General features: G+C 46.4%; 1 protein-coding gene across 1 annotated transcript in view; it reads left to right on the top strand.

Annotated features, from left to right (window-relative positions):
* Nucleotides 1–21,021, top strand: part of LOC119374296 (alanine aminotransferase 1) — a 71,259-nt gene that overhangs the window by 28,002 nt on the left and 22,236 nt on the right. The window contains exons 8-9 of the mRNA XM_049410857.1: nucleotides 4,007–4,162; nucleotides 5,617–5,729. Coding sequence (XP_049266814.1) covers nucleotides 4,007–4,162; nucleotides 5,617–5,729 — 269 coding nt within the window. The remainder of the gene's footprint in view (nucleotides 1–4,006; nucleotides 4,163–5,616; nucleotides 5,730–21,021) is intronic.

The raw sequence follows: 21,021 nt of genomic DNA, 5'->3' as shown, positions 1-21,021 counted from the left end.
GTATACTACAAGTTATGGAGACAACCTGGAGAGCGCCCAGACATAGATAGATAGATAGATAGATAGATAGATAGATAGATAGATAGATAGATAGATAGATAGATAGATAGATAGATAGATAGATAGATAGATAGATAGATAGATAGATAGATAGATAGATAGATAGATAGATAGATAGATAGATAGATAGATAGATAGATAGATAGATAGATGGTCTTCTTTCTACAGTTCTTTTACTGTTTGCCCCCTCCGAGCGCAGTGCGTCTAACTCTCGGCGTTGGCGTTTCGCCTCCGCTTCTCTCTTCCGTAGGTCTAAAGCCCGAACCATATAGAGCGTTTTTTCCAGCGTTTCCTGGCGTTGCGTCCCTCGGCGTCGTCTCATTAGCAGTTCTGTGGTGCAGAAAACGAGTCACAGTGGCACAACGCCATCGAAAAGCTTTTTTTTTATTTGACTTGTAGCGCCAGCTATTGGCATTAAGAACAAGCACAAACTTGTAATATATGGCCTCTGAGCTTGAAGCTGCCGTACATCTTTGAGGCCACGTATTCGGCCAATACACTCATTCCTGCTAAGCTTACCGATGAACTTGAGTACGGCACTCGGAAAGACTTCAAAGATATCACGATCGCTTTGCTGTCGAAGCTTCTAGGGAACAAGCTAAGTCAAATACGAGCATCAGTTGAGAACTTAAAGGGGAACTCCGGTGCATTTTCGACCATATTGAGATAATGCTGTTTTCAAATAGTATTAACAGTCTTGTAACGGCTAGGGTGGTTCATTTTGCTGAGAGACCCGTCAATAATTTTAAATAAGCAATGAACGATGAGTCGAAACCGAAACCGAAATAGGGAGCTGCTTCAGCTCGTAGGCGGTGACGTCACGAGGAGCACTCCCGCCGCCGTAGTGGCCGTAGCACACGTGATTCTTCTACCGCGCGGAAACCAAGCAGCGATGTCTTCCGACGCGGAGTCTAGCTATGCCAGCTCGTCCGAACTAACCAGCGATGACTGCAGCGACGAATGCTTCTACCTGAGCGCGGAAGCATCGCCTTTTGCCTTCGTCGCCTCGAAGAAGAAAGCGCGCGCAGCGTCCGTCTGCTGGGCGAGGCGGGCCGGGGTACCAGGGGTACGTAGACAAGATACGTCACGTACACAGGGTGGCCCGCACTTAAAGGCGTGATTCCATAATTGGCGACCAATTTTAAAATTCGTTTTCTAAAAAACTAAATGACTTACGGTTGTATAATTTGGCACATATCATAAGGGTACCGAAGAGAACATATGCTGAAAGTTTAATTGAAATCGGTGAATATCGAAAAATCCCCGGAGTTCCCCTTTAAGGGCCACACAGTGCACGGCGACGACTTATTAGATCCGAGGCGGGCGGCAGCCATCTTGGCAGCAGCGATGACGCCGTTACGTAGCGGAAGTCGCTGCCAGCCGCACGCTGATTGGTTCTGCGTCCATCGAACTGCTTCCGGCGTCGACGCTGCCGCCCGTGATGTCTTGATCGTCCAGAGGTGGACGTTTCGGCCACCGTCACCGGTAGCGTCGACGTCGAGGGACGCCGGCGTACGAAACGCCGGGAAAACGCCGGCAAAAACGCTCTATATGGTTCGGCCTTAACTCCCTACGCTGGCGTTTCGCTGTCGCTTGGCTGGCTCGGACAGACAAATCAGCCCTTCGGCGACGCTGGCGTACACGGAAAAGCAGGCGATGGCGTCCCAACCATGCGGCCAGCTCGGCTTATATGCTTTAAACGTGGAACTTGCGTCACCTCAACGCAATGCAGGAGACGACAAAAGGGCGGTCCCTTAAACTGCTCCGCAGTTAAAATGTGAACCGCGCGAGCTGTCCGTCTACTTCGTCCACTTCCTCCTTGCGGCGGTTGCGTGAGTGAAAAAAAAAAAATTTAAGAAACACGTGCGATCGAGCTGCGCGCCCATTTCGTCTCGGTGCTGTTCGCACGGGAGCTGCAGCGCATTAGGACCGTGAAGAAGGGTAAGAGGCGTGCCTCACACCGGTCCTGCGGCGATGGTTCTGCTAAGCGTGCAAGGTCTACATGGAGGGAGACACGCGAGTCGCGTTCGCTTCTATAGACGGCAAACATAGGCGTGCGCAGAGTTCCTCTTCAGGGGGGCGAAAGGTCATCGCAGCCCCCCCGCCCTATTAAGTCATTTTATGGGGCATACTTAGCGCCCCCCACCCCCTCCTAGGTGACGAGGGGGGCGTCCATCCCCCCCCCCCCCCTGCGCCCCCCGCGCAGACCTGTGCCGCCAAAAATCACATTTCGCTAAATAAAGTTGGGTCTGTCTGTCCTCTATAAGCGGGTACAACATTAGAAGCCTACAGTATTTCCTCCTCAAAGGTGGATGCGCACAATCCAGCACCACTGGACGCGCAATCCAAATTCCAGCACTGCGGCCGGTAACCCCGCCTCCGGATAATATGGCCGAGTGCATAAGTGATACTATTTGTTTACGCGTGGAGATGATCAGCTGCCGCTCTTCCGCCGTCTGGGCGGTGTCTATCCGGAGAAGAAAGGTTGTATCCGACTATAGTCGGGGTCTGGCCCAATTTGGCTGTTTCTGCTCGCTAGGCGGTGAGTTGTTGAACTGTTTTCGAATTTCAAGAACTCCATTCCACGGTGTCTGTACATGGTCGCTTGTACTCAGCGCTTCATTCCACATCGCTATGTGTACATGCTAGACTTTCACCTCCCGTTTTTATAATGTTCTAAGCGTACCCAGTAATTTTTAGACGTCGCGCGGATTATTCATGTCCCGGTAATATTTAAAACGCCTAGGTAGATCTACGGATGCTAATTATTTGAATGTTTCTTAGTAGTTGCTAGATCTTCATGATAAATTTAATATTGCGTTTAACACGGCCGTATAATACTGCTAAATCATTTTTGTAATAATCTTAGTGCGTATAATAAAATGTATTGAGTTTCTTCAGAGTGCCTTAAGATCTAACTTGTTCGTTGCATTGTCGGTTCGTAGATTTTTGAAGGCTTCGCACAAATATGCTGAAACACTAGGCATGTATACTTCACCGCAGCTTGTGTGGAATATGTAAAAAATCGCAAACTATGAATGACACGGGAAGACGTGAATAGTAAAAACCGATCACCGTGCTCCTGTCATTGCTTGGTTTAAATGCATAGTAAGAAAGCAATTATCTTCAGAAGGGGCAGCAACAACGTTTAGTAAAAGACACTGCATTGTTACTTGCGATAGTATTTCCGTACATGTAAGAAAATAAACTTCTGCGGGATGTCGAAAAATTGCGGTTCACGGGTTCCTTGCGTTCATGAAGCGCAATATGTACTATAGTACAACACACTACCGTCTTAAATGCGAAATTTGTGTCAAGAAGATTCGGGCCCACCGGGAAAGCAGACTACACCATTTCCGTCCGTGAACTTTCCTAATTGATTTTAATTTTGCAAGGTATGAGGGATAATTGCGGGGCCTAAAAATAATTTAACTCTTTCCTATCCTCCTCGACCAGACTAGTACGCAAGTTGAAATGTCCAGTATATAGGACCAGTACTGTACCCGCGTTTATGTAGTTGTACTCTAGTGTTAAATAAATCGTGAAATTTGGCAACGCATTTCAACTTCTCCTACGCGTATTCATCGTCCATGCTTCGAAAAGTGCGTTTTAGAAAATGTTGCGTAATCAATCCGGCAGGGATGAATGACGATCATCTACTGTGGCATTTAATAGTTCCGCGCATTCCTACCACGTCATGACTATATTTGCATGCCCACACGTCTTTGAAAGAACAGAATTGAAATATTACAAATACGTAGATATAAAGATAGTACGGTGCATTGAATGATAACTGACTTCAGCGCAACTTCACCAAGTATAGAACATGAGTGACCAAGGATGTGGATAACGCATAGTGTTCCGTAGTTTAGAGGTTTCTTGCGTATTTAACGGAAATGTGCGCATTGTTTCATGTTGATGACCTATGGAAATGTCACTCTTGCAGGAAAAAGCATTTATCCTCGAATCTTTAGCTGAACGTGCCAAGCTGGCGGAAAAGAGGCTGAACGCAATTGATGGAATTTACTGTAGCCCAGTGTACGGCTCCGTGGCTGCCTATCCCCGCGTGTCAATTCCAACCAAGGCTATCGAAGAAGCTCAGGTAAGAAACAGCCAGGATTCCCCGACTACTCAAAGTATGCTAACTTTCTTTTTTCGACCGTTTCTTTCGGAAAATATTGCCAAGTGATCGTGACGTTGAGGAAGGAAGCAGTGGGCGTGTTCAAGACGAACCTCTTTATTTGGGCGAACTTGTGCCCGGGAAACAAAAAGTCAAAGTACAAGCAATACGCGCTCTACACCGATAGCAGCGAAAAGAGCGTCGGCCGTCGGTAGTCTCGTCAGCTGCAAAGTGCGCCAGCATTTATTCAGCGCGAGACAGCGAGCCGAGACGGGACAGAATACGAAAAGAAGCACACATACAGAGCGCTGACTAACAAGTGAGTTTATTATCACTAGGCGAGCAATAAATAGGAACACATATGTGACGTCACAGCACCACCAAAGCGGAACGTCCCCACTGTTAGGTTTTTCATCAGTACACTAGCACTCAATGCTCGAGGAAACAGATTTCTTTTTATGAAAGGCCAACGGAAGCAGAGCTGACACATTCTTAATTTCTTTTATGAATTTCGAAGGCTTCCGGAAATTCTCGACTCAGCCTATCCGAATACCGGCCTATCACTCTGCACTCTTCGAATAAAGGCCGGCATGCGCAGTCTGCAACATGCCGGTAAGAGTGCTTCCGGTAGAATTTCGGACATCGCACGCGTGTTCACGTGGGCGATCATTGAGGCATCGTCCCGTCTGTCCTACGTATACATACGAGCGTCCACAAGACAACGGGATCTCGTACACCATCTCGCCCTTTTCACGTATCAAACGGCTTCACGTGCTTCTTGGCGCATAGTTTTTGCGCAGGATCACTGCAATTAACATGTTGGCATAGGCTACTTAACTTGGTGGGAGCCGAAAAAACAAGATCTACGCCCGACCGCCCTACTATTTTCTTGATGGTGTTTTTTATGACTGCTCTTTTCTAAGATAGCAAATGTTTCTATGAACGTTTATACTTTCGGCTCTGTTTATCTCCCTCTGTTTTTGTTAGAAGCCTCCTGACGTTCAGGACTATTTGTTTTGCCTTGTTAACCATATTAATGTCAGCTACACCGTGCGCTCTTCACTGCGATATGTTAGATGTACTACGTGTACAGGCTGTTTCACAAGTTAGGGGACAACTCGGAGCGCATTGCCATGTGCTTCGGGTTTTCCCCTAAGTGCGAAACAGCCTGTACATAGCGAGCCATCATCTTGAAGCAGTGCTGACCACCTATGCTTGATATGTGGAGCAGGAACACTATTTCTTGCATCTGCACTGTATGAGAGATGCGCTCGCTGATGTCAAGTATTCATATTCTCAGAACACTGTCCTGCATTGGGCGTTAATAAGAAACGCTGCAATTTATTGTGATGTTCCTTACTATAGTGGATAGTTTAAAAGGTTTGCTTTTTGCTGCATAATTTAGTTAATGCGTTCTTGCATATGTACCTACTCAGCGCCAGAATAAAGAAGCTGACGTGTTCTACGCCGAGGAATTACTACGCAGGAAAGGCGTTTCTGTGACGCCGTGCTCTGGGTTCGGGAGACTGCCTGGAAAGTTTCACATGAGGTGTGTAGCATAACCGCAATAGGAAAACTGCATCGATCCTGCGGGATAGGGTAGAAGCAGTTAATCATGTACCTATCACAGAAGCCATGTGTGTGAGCGTTTAGTCGATGTTTGCTAATACGTGCGACAACGCACAAACACGCAAAAAGGTTTCTGTATACTGTGTTTTTCTCATTACATGTCGCAGCACTCACCCCCCAACTCTTATCTCGATGGGTTCAAGAAGAACTTGGGTATAAAATGAACCGATATATACGCCACAATAGTTTTAATGCAGTAACCATAATAAAAAAGTCCACACGTGCAATGCTCGTAATACTCTGCTCACCATTTTAGGGCACCAGCTTTAAATCAGCCAAAAAAAAAAAAAGACGTTTGTGAACCACAAATACCTGCACAGAAAAAACTTTATTTAGGCGCGGAAAATTGATATTTATTACACTTCGCCAGAAGCCGTCAACGCCTTCTTGCACCAACGCCCTGTCAAAAGCTTCAGGTTTTCGTCCACTATAGCAGCGCTAGCTCACGGTCGTCGCTATAGGGATAACTTTTACGGGGCCCCGTGTAGGCACAGCAATCGCGTTGCTTCTGCGGAGCGGGGTCCTTCAGCAAAACACTCAAATGAACTTGCAGGGCTTAAATTATAAGTCATTCTGTTATATAAACAGTGTAGCCAATAAATATGAATAATGGAACACAACTCATAGTCTGGGAAGTATCGTACTTAGCCAGCTTGTGCGTTTACGTGCGACCCTGGTTAGATAAATTTTGATCCAAGCTTCGTGATTCTATTTTCTACCACCGCGCGCTTCGGCTTGGCAGTAATGTTACTCGTGATTTCGGTATATTCCTTGACTGCCAACGTTCGCATTGACCTCTCTCGTAAAGACTCTTTTTTTTTAAGGAGTGGCCATTAGCGACCCTTTGTCACTTTCGTTCTTCCCAAGAATAAGATATCATCAATCCCATCCAAATTAGCACGTAGCAAATCTTTTCGCAATAACAGGACCAGCTATGTCACCGCACAGCACAGTAGGCAGCCTACGCATGCAGCAGGCTGTCACCCGCCAAATCAAATTTCTCTTTAAGTCACGAGCTAGAATTGCTTCACCAACTGGAAGCTGTAATAGGGAACTCTGAATTAATAATAAATGTCCCCACATACTAAACAAAGTGCGATAAAGGCACCGGTCTCCATACTTCCACACTTTTATTATGGCCTGATTTAAAGTGCCACCATTCCTGTATCTAATATTGTTCTTTTTTTTTTACTCTCACAAGCAGGATCACGATACTTTCGCCAAAGGAGCAGCTGCTTGAAATGTTCGATCGGCTGGAAAGCTTTCAGAAAGAGCTGATGGCTCAATACTCCTAACAGTGGGCCATAAATAGAGCATTGTATACATAAATAATCTTCACCGTCACTAAAGAATAAAAATGACCCAGCATTTTAAATTTTTTTGTACCGTTCAATGTTACGCTTGCCTGTTCACAAAGTTCACAAATACGGGCCTCAGTTGTTCCGACCTGCCTCTGTTCAGTTCTTCCTGACGTCACATTTGCGTCAACGCCCGCGCGGCTGTGATTCAACACAATTTTCTAAAGAACCCAATGAAGGGTTCTCCCACCACAAGTCCGATTTTCTTTGTTGGAGAAAGAATGCGAATATTTCCTCCTCTGGCATGATTCATGATCGACCCGACTGACATGATCCAAGAAGCACGCAGAGTACGAGAGGGTTTAAGGTTTTGGAACTCTCACAATTTAAGAGGAGGGGGGGCGGAGGGAGGGGAGGAGCACTTTGCCTGCTTCTAGGCCTGGTCAGCTTCCAATTGCTTATCCTTGCAACAGTCGGGCTTGCAGATTTCACGCCGCATGTACAGGGTCAGAGGCTGGGTCCGAGCTAGTTGGTATTGTGACATATTGAAACCGGTGAGCGCACCGAGACAGGGACAGTGAAAACTACAAGCGCTCTGTGTGTTCTTTTCACTGTCCCTGTCTTGGTGCGCTCATCGGTTTCAATATGACATTGTACAGGATTGTACACAACTAAGGTGAACACCTCCTTAGTACTGAAGGCCTCGTAGAAGCTGACGTTTAGTACATAATTCGGAAATTGTTGTTGCGTGTATTGACACCCTGATTAGACGTCACATAAAGAACATTTCCCTCGAGAAGTAGAATAGACGTTCTAGTACGGCTTGAATAATGATGAGGTGTTCACGTAAGATGTGGTCCACCTGGTAGACTATGAAAATGTCCAGTATTTGGGGAGTACCTATTTCTGCCACACAACTACAATCGTTATCTGGCCTGTTCGCGTTTCTTTTCTTGAAAACCAGGCTCTCGCCACTTTCCGATCAAGAATGCTATGTAACACTGATAGCGCGCACGCCGTTAGTGACCGGGAAGTGCCGGGACCTCAATGATAACTCAAGAAAAGTACGCGAGGCAGATGACGATTGTAGTTGTGTGGCAGAAATACTCCCCAAATACTCCATTTTTTCCTAAGGCTCTGTTATACTCCAGTGTAACGTCGAAGCGCGCGTGCGCGCGTCATGGCGACGTTATGTCAGCAAAAAATTGGCCGCGTATCTGCGTGCTTTGCTGCAAATGTCGTCTAAAGACGATAGAAGAGGCGCTGCGTGAGATATGGACGCCATCTGGCAATACGTCGGGACACATGAGCGCTGTGTTGCGGGCTGGTAGTCCCGGCGCAGCAGCAGGCGAAGACCGGCGGTGACCAACGCGACCGGCGGGGACGCCAGCCAGCCGGAACACGCGGTTTGGCGCGAAGCGCCGATGCAGAAGAAACGTCCGCACTCAACGAGTACTCTCCTCACACTCTTTTATTTACACGTCGCCTGGGTAAAACAGGAATGCCAGAGCGGCGCCCCATGGCATTCGTACAGTGCAATACATAACCGAAACACAACAATGAGCTCGTGCAGAGGGCACGGAGGAAGGCAAGTTTCAGCGCAGTCGCATTTTCAGCGCATCTTAAGAAAGAAGGGCATTTAGAATTACGTATGTATGCATTTTCTATTAAAGGAACACACCACCTAATACTTACCTAGTGATTTTGCGCCTCAGATATGCGTAATGTTTGCTTTTTGATCGACAATGTACACAAGTATGAACCTAGTCAGCCGTTCAAGATTGCTGGCTCTTGGGCAAGTGGTTCAACTTTGGCCGGGTGGCTGAATCGAGTGACGTGCCGACAAACGGAAAGACAGAAAGACAGACCAAAATTTCTCCGTTTAAGTATCCCAAGAAAGGCTATCGTCTTTAAAAACAGCCCTCTATATTCCGGCGTCGGCTGACCTCACTCGGGCGTCGATCGGCTTCGAATAGATCCTGCTGCATTTCGCGCCAGACGTACGTGGCCGCGCTGGACTCTCATGTACAGGCACCTGCTTCGCGGGCTGTTTCTTCGGTTCCCGACAGGTGGCGCGGCGCGTTCTTCGCCTTACTGCGCATGCGCTCTTCGAGTTGCGATCGCACCGATGCGTTGGAGACGGCTCGGCTGTAGCAGAGACCAATTTGCGCCTGGCGTAGCGTCGCCGGCTCGACGTGACGAAACGCAACGTCCTCGCGGGAGGTCCCCCTGACAGTTTCTAAAATTGGGACCGGCTCATGCTGTATACAATATGTACGTGCATTTTCTCGACCATGTCATAACAATCAGTAAACTTGAACATGAAATTGAACTCTAAGCGCTCATTATTTTCTGTACCCATCGTGGAGCTCCGAAGCGGCAGCTTCATCGCAGTTACTGCCACTATTTTGGGATGGCGTGGCACTAGGCCATACAATAAACCACGGGTCTTGTCTTCTTCAAGGCTGGAACTGATTCCAGCCTTGAAGAAGACAAGTCCACTTCTCGAAACGCCGGCTCGAGCACCCACCCCCTTATAAATGGGTCAGTGTTTCTATGCGGCTGCGTCTCGTTATGCTTATGGAGGCCATAATCTCCGAAACAATCTCAGAAATTAGATGTGCTACGCATTCATGGTTAATGTTAAAGGTGAGCTTATAGTATGCAAAAGCTCACTTCAACAGTTACCGACGTTCCACGGTAGCGACAACGTGGCACTTGCGATAATCCACGCTGAAGCGGCAACCATGGGCCCCGCCATATTCGATAACGATAAAGTTTAGTGCACGGGAGCATTACGTACGTTAAACGCGCCTTATATCGTACAATAAAATAGTGCGAATAAACCGCTGAAGCCGAATAACGTTTCTAGCTTGCGCTGTGATGACGAAGTCATATGATTGCATGCTTCATATTTTGTATTTTGTGCTATTATAAGGGTCTTCATTAAAAGATAACGTTAGATATGCGTGTTTTCAAAACGAAGAGTCCATGAGCTTTCTTTTCCTTTTTGTTTTTCTGCGGGTGACCAGCGCAACAAATTTCCGAAGAGCACAAAACAGCGCACATTGCACTCTGTGCTCTCGACGTTCAACACCACTAACAAGATGGGTGAATTTAAGTGGATACACATTTGTAAATCGCGCAAAACGCACTGATGACAAAATTGTCGACAGGCGTACTTATGCGTCGGGTATTGTTATTTGCCCTTGCGACATTCAGAAATATTCATCCCTTGATTCATTCATTTATTCATTCAAATATTCATTCAGTCATGCTTTCCTGCAGCTTTTCTGATCCTCCAGAACGTCCTAAAGCGACGCAACCGTGTATGGCATGTAGACAGTAAGGTGGTCCTCTTGTAGACGTAAGGTGGTCCTCTTGAATACAACTCAGGAGTTGACGCTTCCGCCTACATGTAATTACCGTCGACTAAAGGCAGCTGGCACTTTATCATCAGTACGAACAGCAGGTGCTAGTGCGTTGGTGCGTACACCTGCTACCCCAATTTCCTTGGCTGCCCTTCAAAGAACTCGAGAGCTTCCTGCTATGCACTGTCGGGCTCCAAGAAACACTGAAGTGGCACTCAGAATTTCCGCACGACGCAGCGGCACTTTGTACGTGCAGAAAGCTCCTATTCAGTTTATTACGGGTGCTGTATTACAGACGAGCCGTAACTGCACATTCGCGCACTTACCTGCAAGCACCAGGAGCGTATGATGTGAAAACGAAAATGAAACCGCGCATCAGTCGAGCGAAAGTTATCTTGCATAGGAAGTAGTTCATTTGCCTTTGCCAGTTTACTTTGCATTTTGCGTTGTTTCTAGGTCAGCTTTTTCGCTGTGATTCTTATAAACTACTTTTTTTGTGATCTGATGCGCATATGCTAGACAGGCTGCACCTGTATTTTTTTTTTATTTCTTCGTTTGTACAACAACTCAAGATCGTCTTGGTGCTTGCGGCAAAAGATGACATTAAAAAAAACGTCACCTAGTACATAATACAAAACGAAGTATCACTGATAAACATAAGAAATAGACAGTAATGGAGCACAGAAATGCTACTTTAACATAACACGAAATTCATGACATACAGAAATAATATAGAAGCAATGATAGGTAAACAGTAGTACAGACCTATCGACAGTAATGGCATTACATAACACAAATTACAACCAAACAAAATAAAATTATTTATTTACACACGTGATGTACGTGTGTAAATAAATAAATAAATAAATAAATAAATAAATAAATAAATAAATAAATAAATAAATAACCACTAGATTACTGTGGCGGGGCAATCGACTGAAAACAAGAAAGCAGAAGATGGCTGTCGTCTTAGGCAAATGCGTGAGGGACTGTGTCAGTGTTAATTTGCAAGCATCCCGTAGGGTAGCTTCCTTCTGGAAATCGTACGTGCGTGCGTCCATCCTTCCGTAAAGCAACGCGCTGGGCCACCGCCTCTCTTCCTCCACGCTCTTAAAAAAATACTGACACAAAATTCTGAAGGTGGGATAACTTGCGCGATAGATTTGTTTGGACGCACACGCATCGTCTACGAAATGTGAACGGATAGTGTAGCCTAGAACATACTTAAAATCAATTTTAACTAGAGTGCCTCGATGTCCTCCTTGCCCACCGGAGGGGCGGGCGAGGAGGACATCGAGGCACTCTTGATTTTAACGTGCGTATCGCGCCACTGCACGCCAAACGCGCATTTGGCTTTCGTGTAAACAACCAACCGCCACCTGTGTGTGTCACGAGTTTGTGTTGGCTGCCACGACCCTTGCGAGCACTCTCCTCTAGCAGACCTTTTCAACGGGAACAGGGTGCAGACTTGCAAGGGAGTACAAAGGCTGTTGTCCTTGTCTCGGCAGTGCATTTTTGGGGGGTCACGCATATTTACAACGTCTCAGATGGTATTAAAGGAGCACTAGGGAACCTTCGTTGAAAAGAGTTGTCAACGTGGTACTCATGTGCCTGCGGTTTTGTGTGCTGACGTATCGAGGCATGTTTACAATGAAAACCACTATGAGTCCCGCCTCACTCGGCGCTCTCTGAAACCAAAACTGCGACTGGGCGCTATAAAACCGTCTCCAAATAATTAGCCGTCGTGCGCTCGAGCAAACGAGCTTTCCAGCCGTGATAAGTGGGTGGTTAGCTACTTATTGCAACAGAAAAAAAAGAAGATGCGAAATTTTTATATCTGTGCTCCTTTACGGGGATGACGCACGAGCACAGGAAAAATGAAGATGTTTCCACAGCCGGTTTTTAACTCGTGCCCAAGGCCCGATGCTGCAACGATTACAATAAAGCAGCGTGCCTCGTCAAAAGGAACGGGATGTCATTAAAAATGTCCCGCTCGCATGCGCGTGAGTTTGCCAAAACCCTCATGATTTCCTGAAGAATTTCGAAAGTGAAAGCCAGCGCGTTGAGACGATTGGGACATAGGTATCCGACATCGCACACAGGGCAACACCTGTGCAATAACGAAACTAAAGAGGTTCCTTGATGATGTGCTGACTGCGCCGCCAAAGCTAGTAGGCGTGTTCAAGCGGAATGCTAAATCTTGCTGTCGCTTCGACTGTTTCCCGCTTCCGACGAAATAAATTCCTTCACTTAATCGAAATGTCGCCCATACTGCGAACGAGTGGCACAATACCTCGGAAGCATAGCACGCTTTTCAGTTTTTGCACTGTTTCACGTCATTTGAGCTAGAGTACGCTTTCACAGCTAACGGCGTATAATCTCCTTACCGTATTGAAGGGGAAAAAAAATCTGCCGAGGAGCCTTGAGGCGCTTGGTTACGGCGCTTTAGAATTGTGAATCACGGGTGTTATCGACAAGGGTAACTGTTTCCTTAAAAATCAGGTTAGTGGTAAACCAGCGCGTTGATACGCATGGCGTGTTTTCTCAATGCTGACAGACTGTTGTCGAGTCTTCGTTATTGTCACCAATAAAATTTTTGCTGTAACTTTTCTACTCTCGCATAGACAGACGTACCCGTACCGGTAGCGTATAAGTATATGCATACAGCTATATGTATACGCTATCTGTATAGAAGGCGAGCTCCACGTGTCATTAGCGGTGCGTGCAACGGTGCCGCAACGTATTCTAGGCTTCAATGGGAACAACTAATCCACAGGAAATGACGATCTGCAGCGCCTACTCGGTTTGTGGATAAGCTTCTATGCGCTCACGGTTTAAGGCACAGTCAGACAAGGAAAAAGTATCAAGTTGGCCGGAGCAGGAACACTATTGCGCGCACGTTTGTGGCTTCGCTGCGTAGTTAGGGACGCCTGGAGTAGCGAAATAAGAGAAAAACTCGGAGAACATACGTGAGCCAAGCGTTCAGCGTAATACCACAAGGCATTGGTACTAGGCCCTAATAGTGATCCATTGCCGTGCCACAGCGAAACTGGGCATCGAGGAATCTAGTGATTGATTAGACAAGTAGACTGAAATAGAATAGAAAAGCGAGGTCGTTGCGGATCAATCGTCACGTAAAAACAGGAACAAAATACCGCTACATACTGGATAAGACTGGGAATACGAGCGCCACACTTACTGCCAACTCTTCTGCTAGTGGGGATGAAAGCAATACGCACATGGTGAAAGGAAAAAAAAAACAAAGCGACGAAGGCCACGAATAGAAGTGTAGCAGTATTGTGGACAACGGACCAAACGAGCAAGATTTAGACAACAGCAATGGGCGGAAGTTCTTGCTACGTCGATGTACACGCCCTTAGGGTATTTTTTCGTTTCTTTTTCGTATGTTGCATGATGAACAGGCTCACGGAAACTCAGTTCTACAGGGCTCATGGTACTGACGGCACAAGCAGCGGCTGTCATTCGTGTGGCATTGATGAAATGCGGAGAGCAATGGATCCACGGGCTGAGCAAGTATAAATGTGAGTGAACAAAGGCAGTTCTCCAAACCAGCTTGGGCAAACTTAGTCCTCATTTGTTATGTGGAAAAAAGACAGGTTTTCCGGAAGCGTCGGATGATGATGATATAGTGATATATTATAACCATGTGTGGAAACAGACAAGTTGTTCGGTAAGTAGAACATGTGGTAACAAACAAATGACTTTGAGCATATAGGACAAGCTCTTCTCTGATGAGCGCAATAAAAGATGTACATTATACGGAATAGTGCCTGATTCTGCAGCGTTTCTAAAAAAAAAGGTCGCCAAAAAGAGCGCCTTGGCGACCTTTAGTGGCCAGTAGATAGTAGAGTTCACAAATACTTTTATTTGCATCGTAATGGAAATATTTATCTTGCAAATGATGGTTCCGTCCAATAAACGGTAACAAATGCTTTATTAGCCATATAAATTCAATAACGTCTTCGTTAAATGCGAAGAATTTCTTAACGAACGAAGCAACTTTGACCTCATCTGTTTATGTACAGGTGTCTAGCCGCCTCTGTCGTTGCGTTCTCGTGATCGTTTCATTAGCTTGATAATCAACAAAATGTGCATGGCATGGTGAACATAAGTTACAGACCACATGACTGTCACGAAGTGCATGCCGAGTATGCGCCATGATATAAACGACAAGAAGCCATCGTGACTCCATGGCTGTTGTTTAGTTATGTTGCTATATATTGGAATGTGCATCACATGACGTGCGTGTGTGACAAACATGAATCAGATGACACGCATATCATCTTGCATATCAGGACATGAATAATAAAATTTACATGATGCATATGTCGTGAAGCTGCCCTGGTGGTTACCTTCACATGGTACATACCAGAATAATACAAGTACGCATCTATACCACACCATACTGAATGACCTGATACACGTGTCATCTATTGCGAGGCACAAAGAGAATTAATGAGAGGATGGTATTGCAGTCGTTTGCTTTGGTAGATAGAGAAATGGATGAAAAGGAAACGCAGGGAGTTTAACCTGCTACTAGTAAACCAGCTGTATACCCTGTACACGGGTCGGTTAATAGGGGTTCGGAAAGAGGACAAAGAGAAAGAGGGAGATAAAATGAAAAGAAAAAAAAAACACAAGTTCCAACCTATCGGGAAAATGGAGGCAAGCGAAGCTTGGCGTGGTCATGCCTTACGTACTGATTTTCATTGCAGAGTAACACATAGGTGGTCAAGTTGGTCTGGGTTCGTAATGATGCAAATACAACGCTAGGATGAATACAAAAGAAACTAGAAGACAGGACGTAGCTTTTTTTCTTTGCTTCTTCACAGACTACGTCCTTGAAAGACCATTCTCCGAGTTTCCCCTTCCCATCATACCAGCGCATAACAACCCCTCCCCCCCCCCCCCCCCCAGGAGCTGGAAATGGAAATGAGTATGATGGTAGTGCAGAGGTTGCCGCAATGGCTTCAGGTTACGCTTGAAAGTGTCCTTCGTAAAGGACACTTTCCTTTTTATACTGCTGCACTATATCCGTGCCTTCTCATGACCCTCGGCTAAGCTATCTGTGGTGTTCGCCAGCTGTGTATGAGGAGGGTTTTAGCGAACCTCGCTAGCTTCGCAAGTCAGTTACTGCACACTGCACACATGCCACACACACTCAGGACGTTCCTATCATAGCCGTTCTCATAGACCGGTTGAACGCGGAAAGCGCTGTAGCGCTTGCACAGCATTCTGTGACGTTAAATCCCGTCTATGAGAGGCGTAGCCAGGGGGGGGGGGGTTCACCATACGTTAATATGTTCGTGTGTGCGTTTGTATGTGTGCGTGTATATATACGCAAGCAAAATTGAAAACTTTGGGGGCGGGGGAAGTTTGAACCCCCCATCCCCCCCCCCCCCCCCCCCCCCTGGCTACGCCACTGCTGTCAATGGCGCAGGATTCATTTGGCCGAAAGGGTTTGATCGTCCAATTTATCAAGCGCGTTGCAAAGCGACTGTCTCTGTGAACAGTGCTGTGGGCAGTCGCACAGAATATGTTGAATCGTTTCATCCCTGCCGCAGTGGTCGCAGGCTGCGATGTCGGCCATTCCTATGCAGCGCCGATCAGAGGACACGACATGCATGCCACAATACTGAGCGTATTTATTTGCATAGAACAAATTCAGCGCTTGTGTTGTCTAGTCTTTCTGTGTCCTCGTCTTTGCGCTGTTTCAATATGAACGCAAACCAACTAGCCCAACTCTCCCTTTTGCTGCACTGCAACCAACCCCGCCACAGTGGTCTAGTGGTTATGGCGCTCGACTGTTGCCGGCCGCGGCGGCCGCATTTTTGATGCAGGCGAAATTTCTTGAAGCCCGTGTACTTAGATTTAGGTGCATGTTAAAGAAGCTCAGGTGATCGAAAATTCGAGGGCCCTCCACTACGGCGTCCCTCATAATCATATCGTGGTTTTGGGACGCTAAAGCCCAGATATTATTATTACTCATACCTTTAAAGTTAAGGGGACTTGCATATATACTTGCCTGCGGTTTCGTGAAGAGCGCGTAGATTACGTTTTCGATCACTCGAATGCCGATAACTGCTGATATATCGGAGTAGTTTGTGTGCGTGTGATTTAGGACGCTAACGATGAAAGTTAACATTAGTAAAACAGTTCATTATGTTTCCACTCCCTAGGTTTTACCAGCTTATTTTACGTCAAGTTCACACGATGTCTACGAGTTCGTATTACCACTTGCACTGCGTCTTACACGAAAATCCATTTGCTACAACGCCTCAAAGATTTAACTTCGTAGAGTGTCACCTGGCTGTCAACTTTTAAGGACACGAAATTCGATATTATTACTCGTCCACTCGCTGACAGGTCTTGCGTGTGAAAATGTTTCGGTTGATCGCGGCAATTCAAAACGATAAGAACGTTATTCAGATTCAATTGGACACGCTTTCTTTCACACCGCTATGAGAGCCACTTTTCAACAGCCCCTTTTCTGAATTGTAAATTCCTAGCAGAACTTCCCTCTCACTGCTGAGATTAACGCATAAAATTTAGCTTTTGATCGATAGTTTTTCTATTTTATCGCCTATATTGGTGCCTATCATTCAATTTTTACTGAAACAGCCACAACTTCCTCGCATTACGAACTAAGCCGGGCCAGTTAATATGTGTATGTGGAGAATTGTAAAGTCCGTAGACTTGTTTTCGATTGTATCTGTCTAGTCTTCGATTTCGGTCATCCTACGTATGCGCCAGCAGTCTACAGTTATAGACATAGATCGGCAAAACTCACTCTTGAGTCGACTCACTCAGCCTCAGATCGAGCCGTGAGTCTGCGTGCGAGTGAGTCCGGGTGAGTAATATTTTGGTGAGCTTGAGTCCGACTGAGACCGGTTGAGAAAAATTTTAGTGAGTCTGAGTTCGAGTGAGTCCGGTAGAAGGAAATTTTGATGAGTCTGAGTCCGAGTAGGCCCTAAGCGCAAAAAATATTTTTTGAGTGAGTCTGAGTGAGCTCCACACTTGCTTGCCGACCTGTGATTCTATCTACACAACTTCAGCGTTACTACCAGCCTGATGTCGGCTCACGTTTATACTCCTGCCGACTAACACATACTTCACACATACTTCAAAGCCCTAGCGTTCATTCGCCAGCTCAGGATTTATTAATCAAGGCGTGAGTTACGTAGAAGGAGGGAGGGGAGGGGGACAGGTTGACCACCACCCCGCAAGCTCTTTCACAGGAAGCTCTTGATAAAAATACGGGGTGTGAGTCACCAGTTACAGTAGAAATGTCCTTACTGGCTTGCAACCACTGATACTCATATTCGAAGGTGCGAGAATAAAAGGCGCCAAGTAAAGCACCAAATATGCGAGATAGTGTTAAAGAGCATTCACACCACGGTCAAGAAAGCCAATTATACGCTAACGGACTCATGAGTCGACTCACTCAAACTCACTCAAGCACAGATAGAGCCGTGAGTCTGAGTGAGTCCGAGTGCGTAATATTTTGGTGAGTTTAGTCCGAGTCAGTCAGACTGAGAAAAATTTTGGTGAGTCTGAGTCCGAGTGAGTCTACCAACTCGCTCATGCACGCATGTGCTGTTTCTTCCAAGGGCAATCGACCAATGATAGCGTTGAGCGCTTGTCATCCACGGATTGAATTCACTAAACGCCCGATACATAGAGAAATTTAATGTCCAGAAGTCACGGGCGGATATGGCAACCGAAATCGAAAAAAGAACACGCAGAGAAGGGGCGAACACAGACGCTGTGTATGTCTTCCCTGTTTCGATGTCAAGTGCCATATCTTTCCGTGAATAACCGAAAAGACGCCCCCCCCCCCCTCCGCCCCCTCATGACACCTCATACCATGAAGTGTATGTGCTGTAATTTTACCTCTTAATAATTTTTTATTGCTTCCAAAACTCACATCTATAGCTCCGCATCTTGTTCTGACCCTTATAATTCTGCTTCAAGCTGTGTCCGTGACACTTTTCATTCCGTAACCAGGGCTATATGTGCAATTTTCAGTAACTGAATAGGCTGTTCAATTGAATCTCAGATTCAATTGGTGATTCATTAGGTGACTGACGTTGTGCACACATCGGGCGCCAAAATGTGGCGCCACGTGAGTGCGCTTCGTGCACTTGCAATTTTCCTGCCCGTGTATTCTGATCTAGAGGAGCGACAAACAGCTGAGCGCCGCAGTAGGTACCAGTGTCACGAAATATTGGACGTCCAAACGCGTTAAAAGGAAAAGCAAATAAGGCAAACACCAAATACGGACGCCAGATATCGACTGTTAGTCGGCACCGCCTGAACGTAAAAGTATGTAAAGAGAGGACATAACACAAAATACTGGAACCGAAAGTGAGCCAGCAACTGGAATCTATCTGCTTCTCCTCGTGGACGGGAGGGTACCAATAAAAAAAATATTAATACTGTGACTGTACGAAGCAATTTAAAAGTCACTTTATTTTTATTCTTTCCAGGGAATGCAAAAAAGCTTTTTCGTGTAGTACAGTAACACCATTTGTAAGATGGACAAATTGCGACTTCTTCTCACGTTATAAACAACAGAAGCGATCGAAGGGAAAACCGAAGCGCGTGTGAGTGTCAGATGCATTTTGCTATTTGTCTTGTTAGTTCTAGTTAAGCGGTTCTAGCTAAGCGGTGGTATCTGGGAGTGCCTTTAAGCCCCTGGCAATGCTGTTCTATCGCGCTGCCCCTGCGGTGATTCCTGCCGCGTTTGGCAATGGCAAGATAAGTTTTGTTTGTTCTAGTGCACCGAGTTTCCAGCGGCTTGGCTTTAGGGTGCGGCCGCCGCTGAAGTTTCCGCATATCTGCGTTTCAATGTTTAGCCGCATTGGCGAAATCGCTTGAGGAAATGCTGCTGTTGATACTTATTCGTGCCCGTTACTGTATACAACCTTTTTTTTTTTTTTTCGGAATTCGACTTACCGAGTTGGGGATCGGGCAAGGTATGGTTAACAGTGAGAACGAATGGACAAACTTCCGAAAACGGTGAAATGGTTCACTACAGGACTAATACTGACAACTCACAAAACGGGACTGATATACGCCCAATAGCAGCAAACTGCTATGTTCTCAAAAACTGGTGGCTACTGCCACTAAAAGCCGCGCTTTTGCGGGGCTGCAAACAAGCTTTCTTACGCACGGATTGTTCTACGTCGTGCGTTTAAACCAGGGGTCTCAAGCTCTCATCAGCTATCGGGCCGCAGTCGCGCAGTTTATTCCCGCAAGGGCCGGAACACTCAAGAAGTGGAAAGCGGAAGGGGGAGGGGGGAATTTGAACAATGAAGGAACACAGGAGACAGAGGAAAGGCCGCGATATTAACTATAGTCGGATACAACTTTAAGACAGCGGCATTTTCTTTTCAAAAGTGGATGCACACAAGCCTGCACCAATAGCCGCGCACTCTAGAATGACGTCATGGGCCGGATGGCCTATGACGTCATTCTAGACGTCAGACCTCGCCATTGAGAATATTGCTGAGTGCATGAGCGGGACTATTTCCTTAGTCGTAGAGGTGATCGGCTGCCGCGCTTCGCGTCTGGGCGAGGCTCTGCAGACTTTAAGTTGTATCCGACTATAGTCTATCATAACCGGTATGCCACCCTGCGCAGAGGAAAGGGATGGGGAGATTGAAATAGGAGTAGGGAAAGAGAGGGGAGTACATACACATAACGTCACAGAGCAGAGCGGCAGTCTTGCGTGGTATACGGCATCATTGCGAGTCTACAGCCGCTCGTGCAAATCTGCTGTCCTTAGAAATCTGAACAATGTCTTGGTTGCTGAATCCTCGATGACTTTTCGGGATGACATTGGAGGATAGTTTCTAGCGACATATATTTGTTGTCAAGACGAGCGATTGCGAGTGATTGCCTCTGCACAGCGTAGCGAGCACAGTCGCAGAACATGCTTCAGTCTCCTCAGTACCGCAGACTTCGCATAGAGCATTGTCTGCCATCCCTATGCGAAAAGAAAATGACTTTGTGAAAGCCACTCGTAGCGAAAGCCGTCATAGCAGAGCGACCTCTGTTTGGAGAAATCCAGTCGGCATTTGAAACCGTAGCAACGCGTTGAAGTGGTGTTGCCGATACTTCTTTGTATTCAGTGTGGAGCGCGTAATGCCCTGTGCGACCATTCGAAGCATGGCAGCTGCATCAGACCTTGAAAGGGGCATAGCCTCTTTCTTGTAGCCTTGCAAAGCTGACCGAGCATCATTATCGGCATGTTCGTTGCCTTTTTTTTGCGCCGCAGTCACTTGGCAACCATTGAAATGTCACTTGGTGTCCTTTCTCAAACGACGTATGAATGAGGTGTGTGATCTCGAATACCAGTTGTTCGTACGGCCCATGCGCAGGGCTGATAACAGAGATTGTAGGGCTGCTTGGCATCGCTGAAAATCGACCATCGCTGCGGTTGTTCGCGATTCACAACACAAGTCCACTGAAATGTCCCTAATGTTGCCATTCGAAAGAAGGCCTGCCTTTCCCATAA

The sequence above is a fragment of the Rhipicephalus sanguineus genome, chromosome 11 (assembly GCF_013339695.2).
Source record: "Rhipicephalus sanguineus isolate Rsan-2018 chromosome 11, BIME_Rsan_1.4, whole genome shotgun sequence".
NCBI lineage: Eukaryota > Metazoa > Arthropoda > Arachnida > Ixodida > Ixodidae > Rhipicephalus > Rhipicephalus sanguineus.
This window is presented reverse-complemented; position numbering and strand designations above follow the sequence as displayed.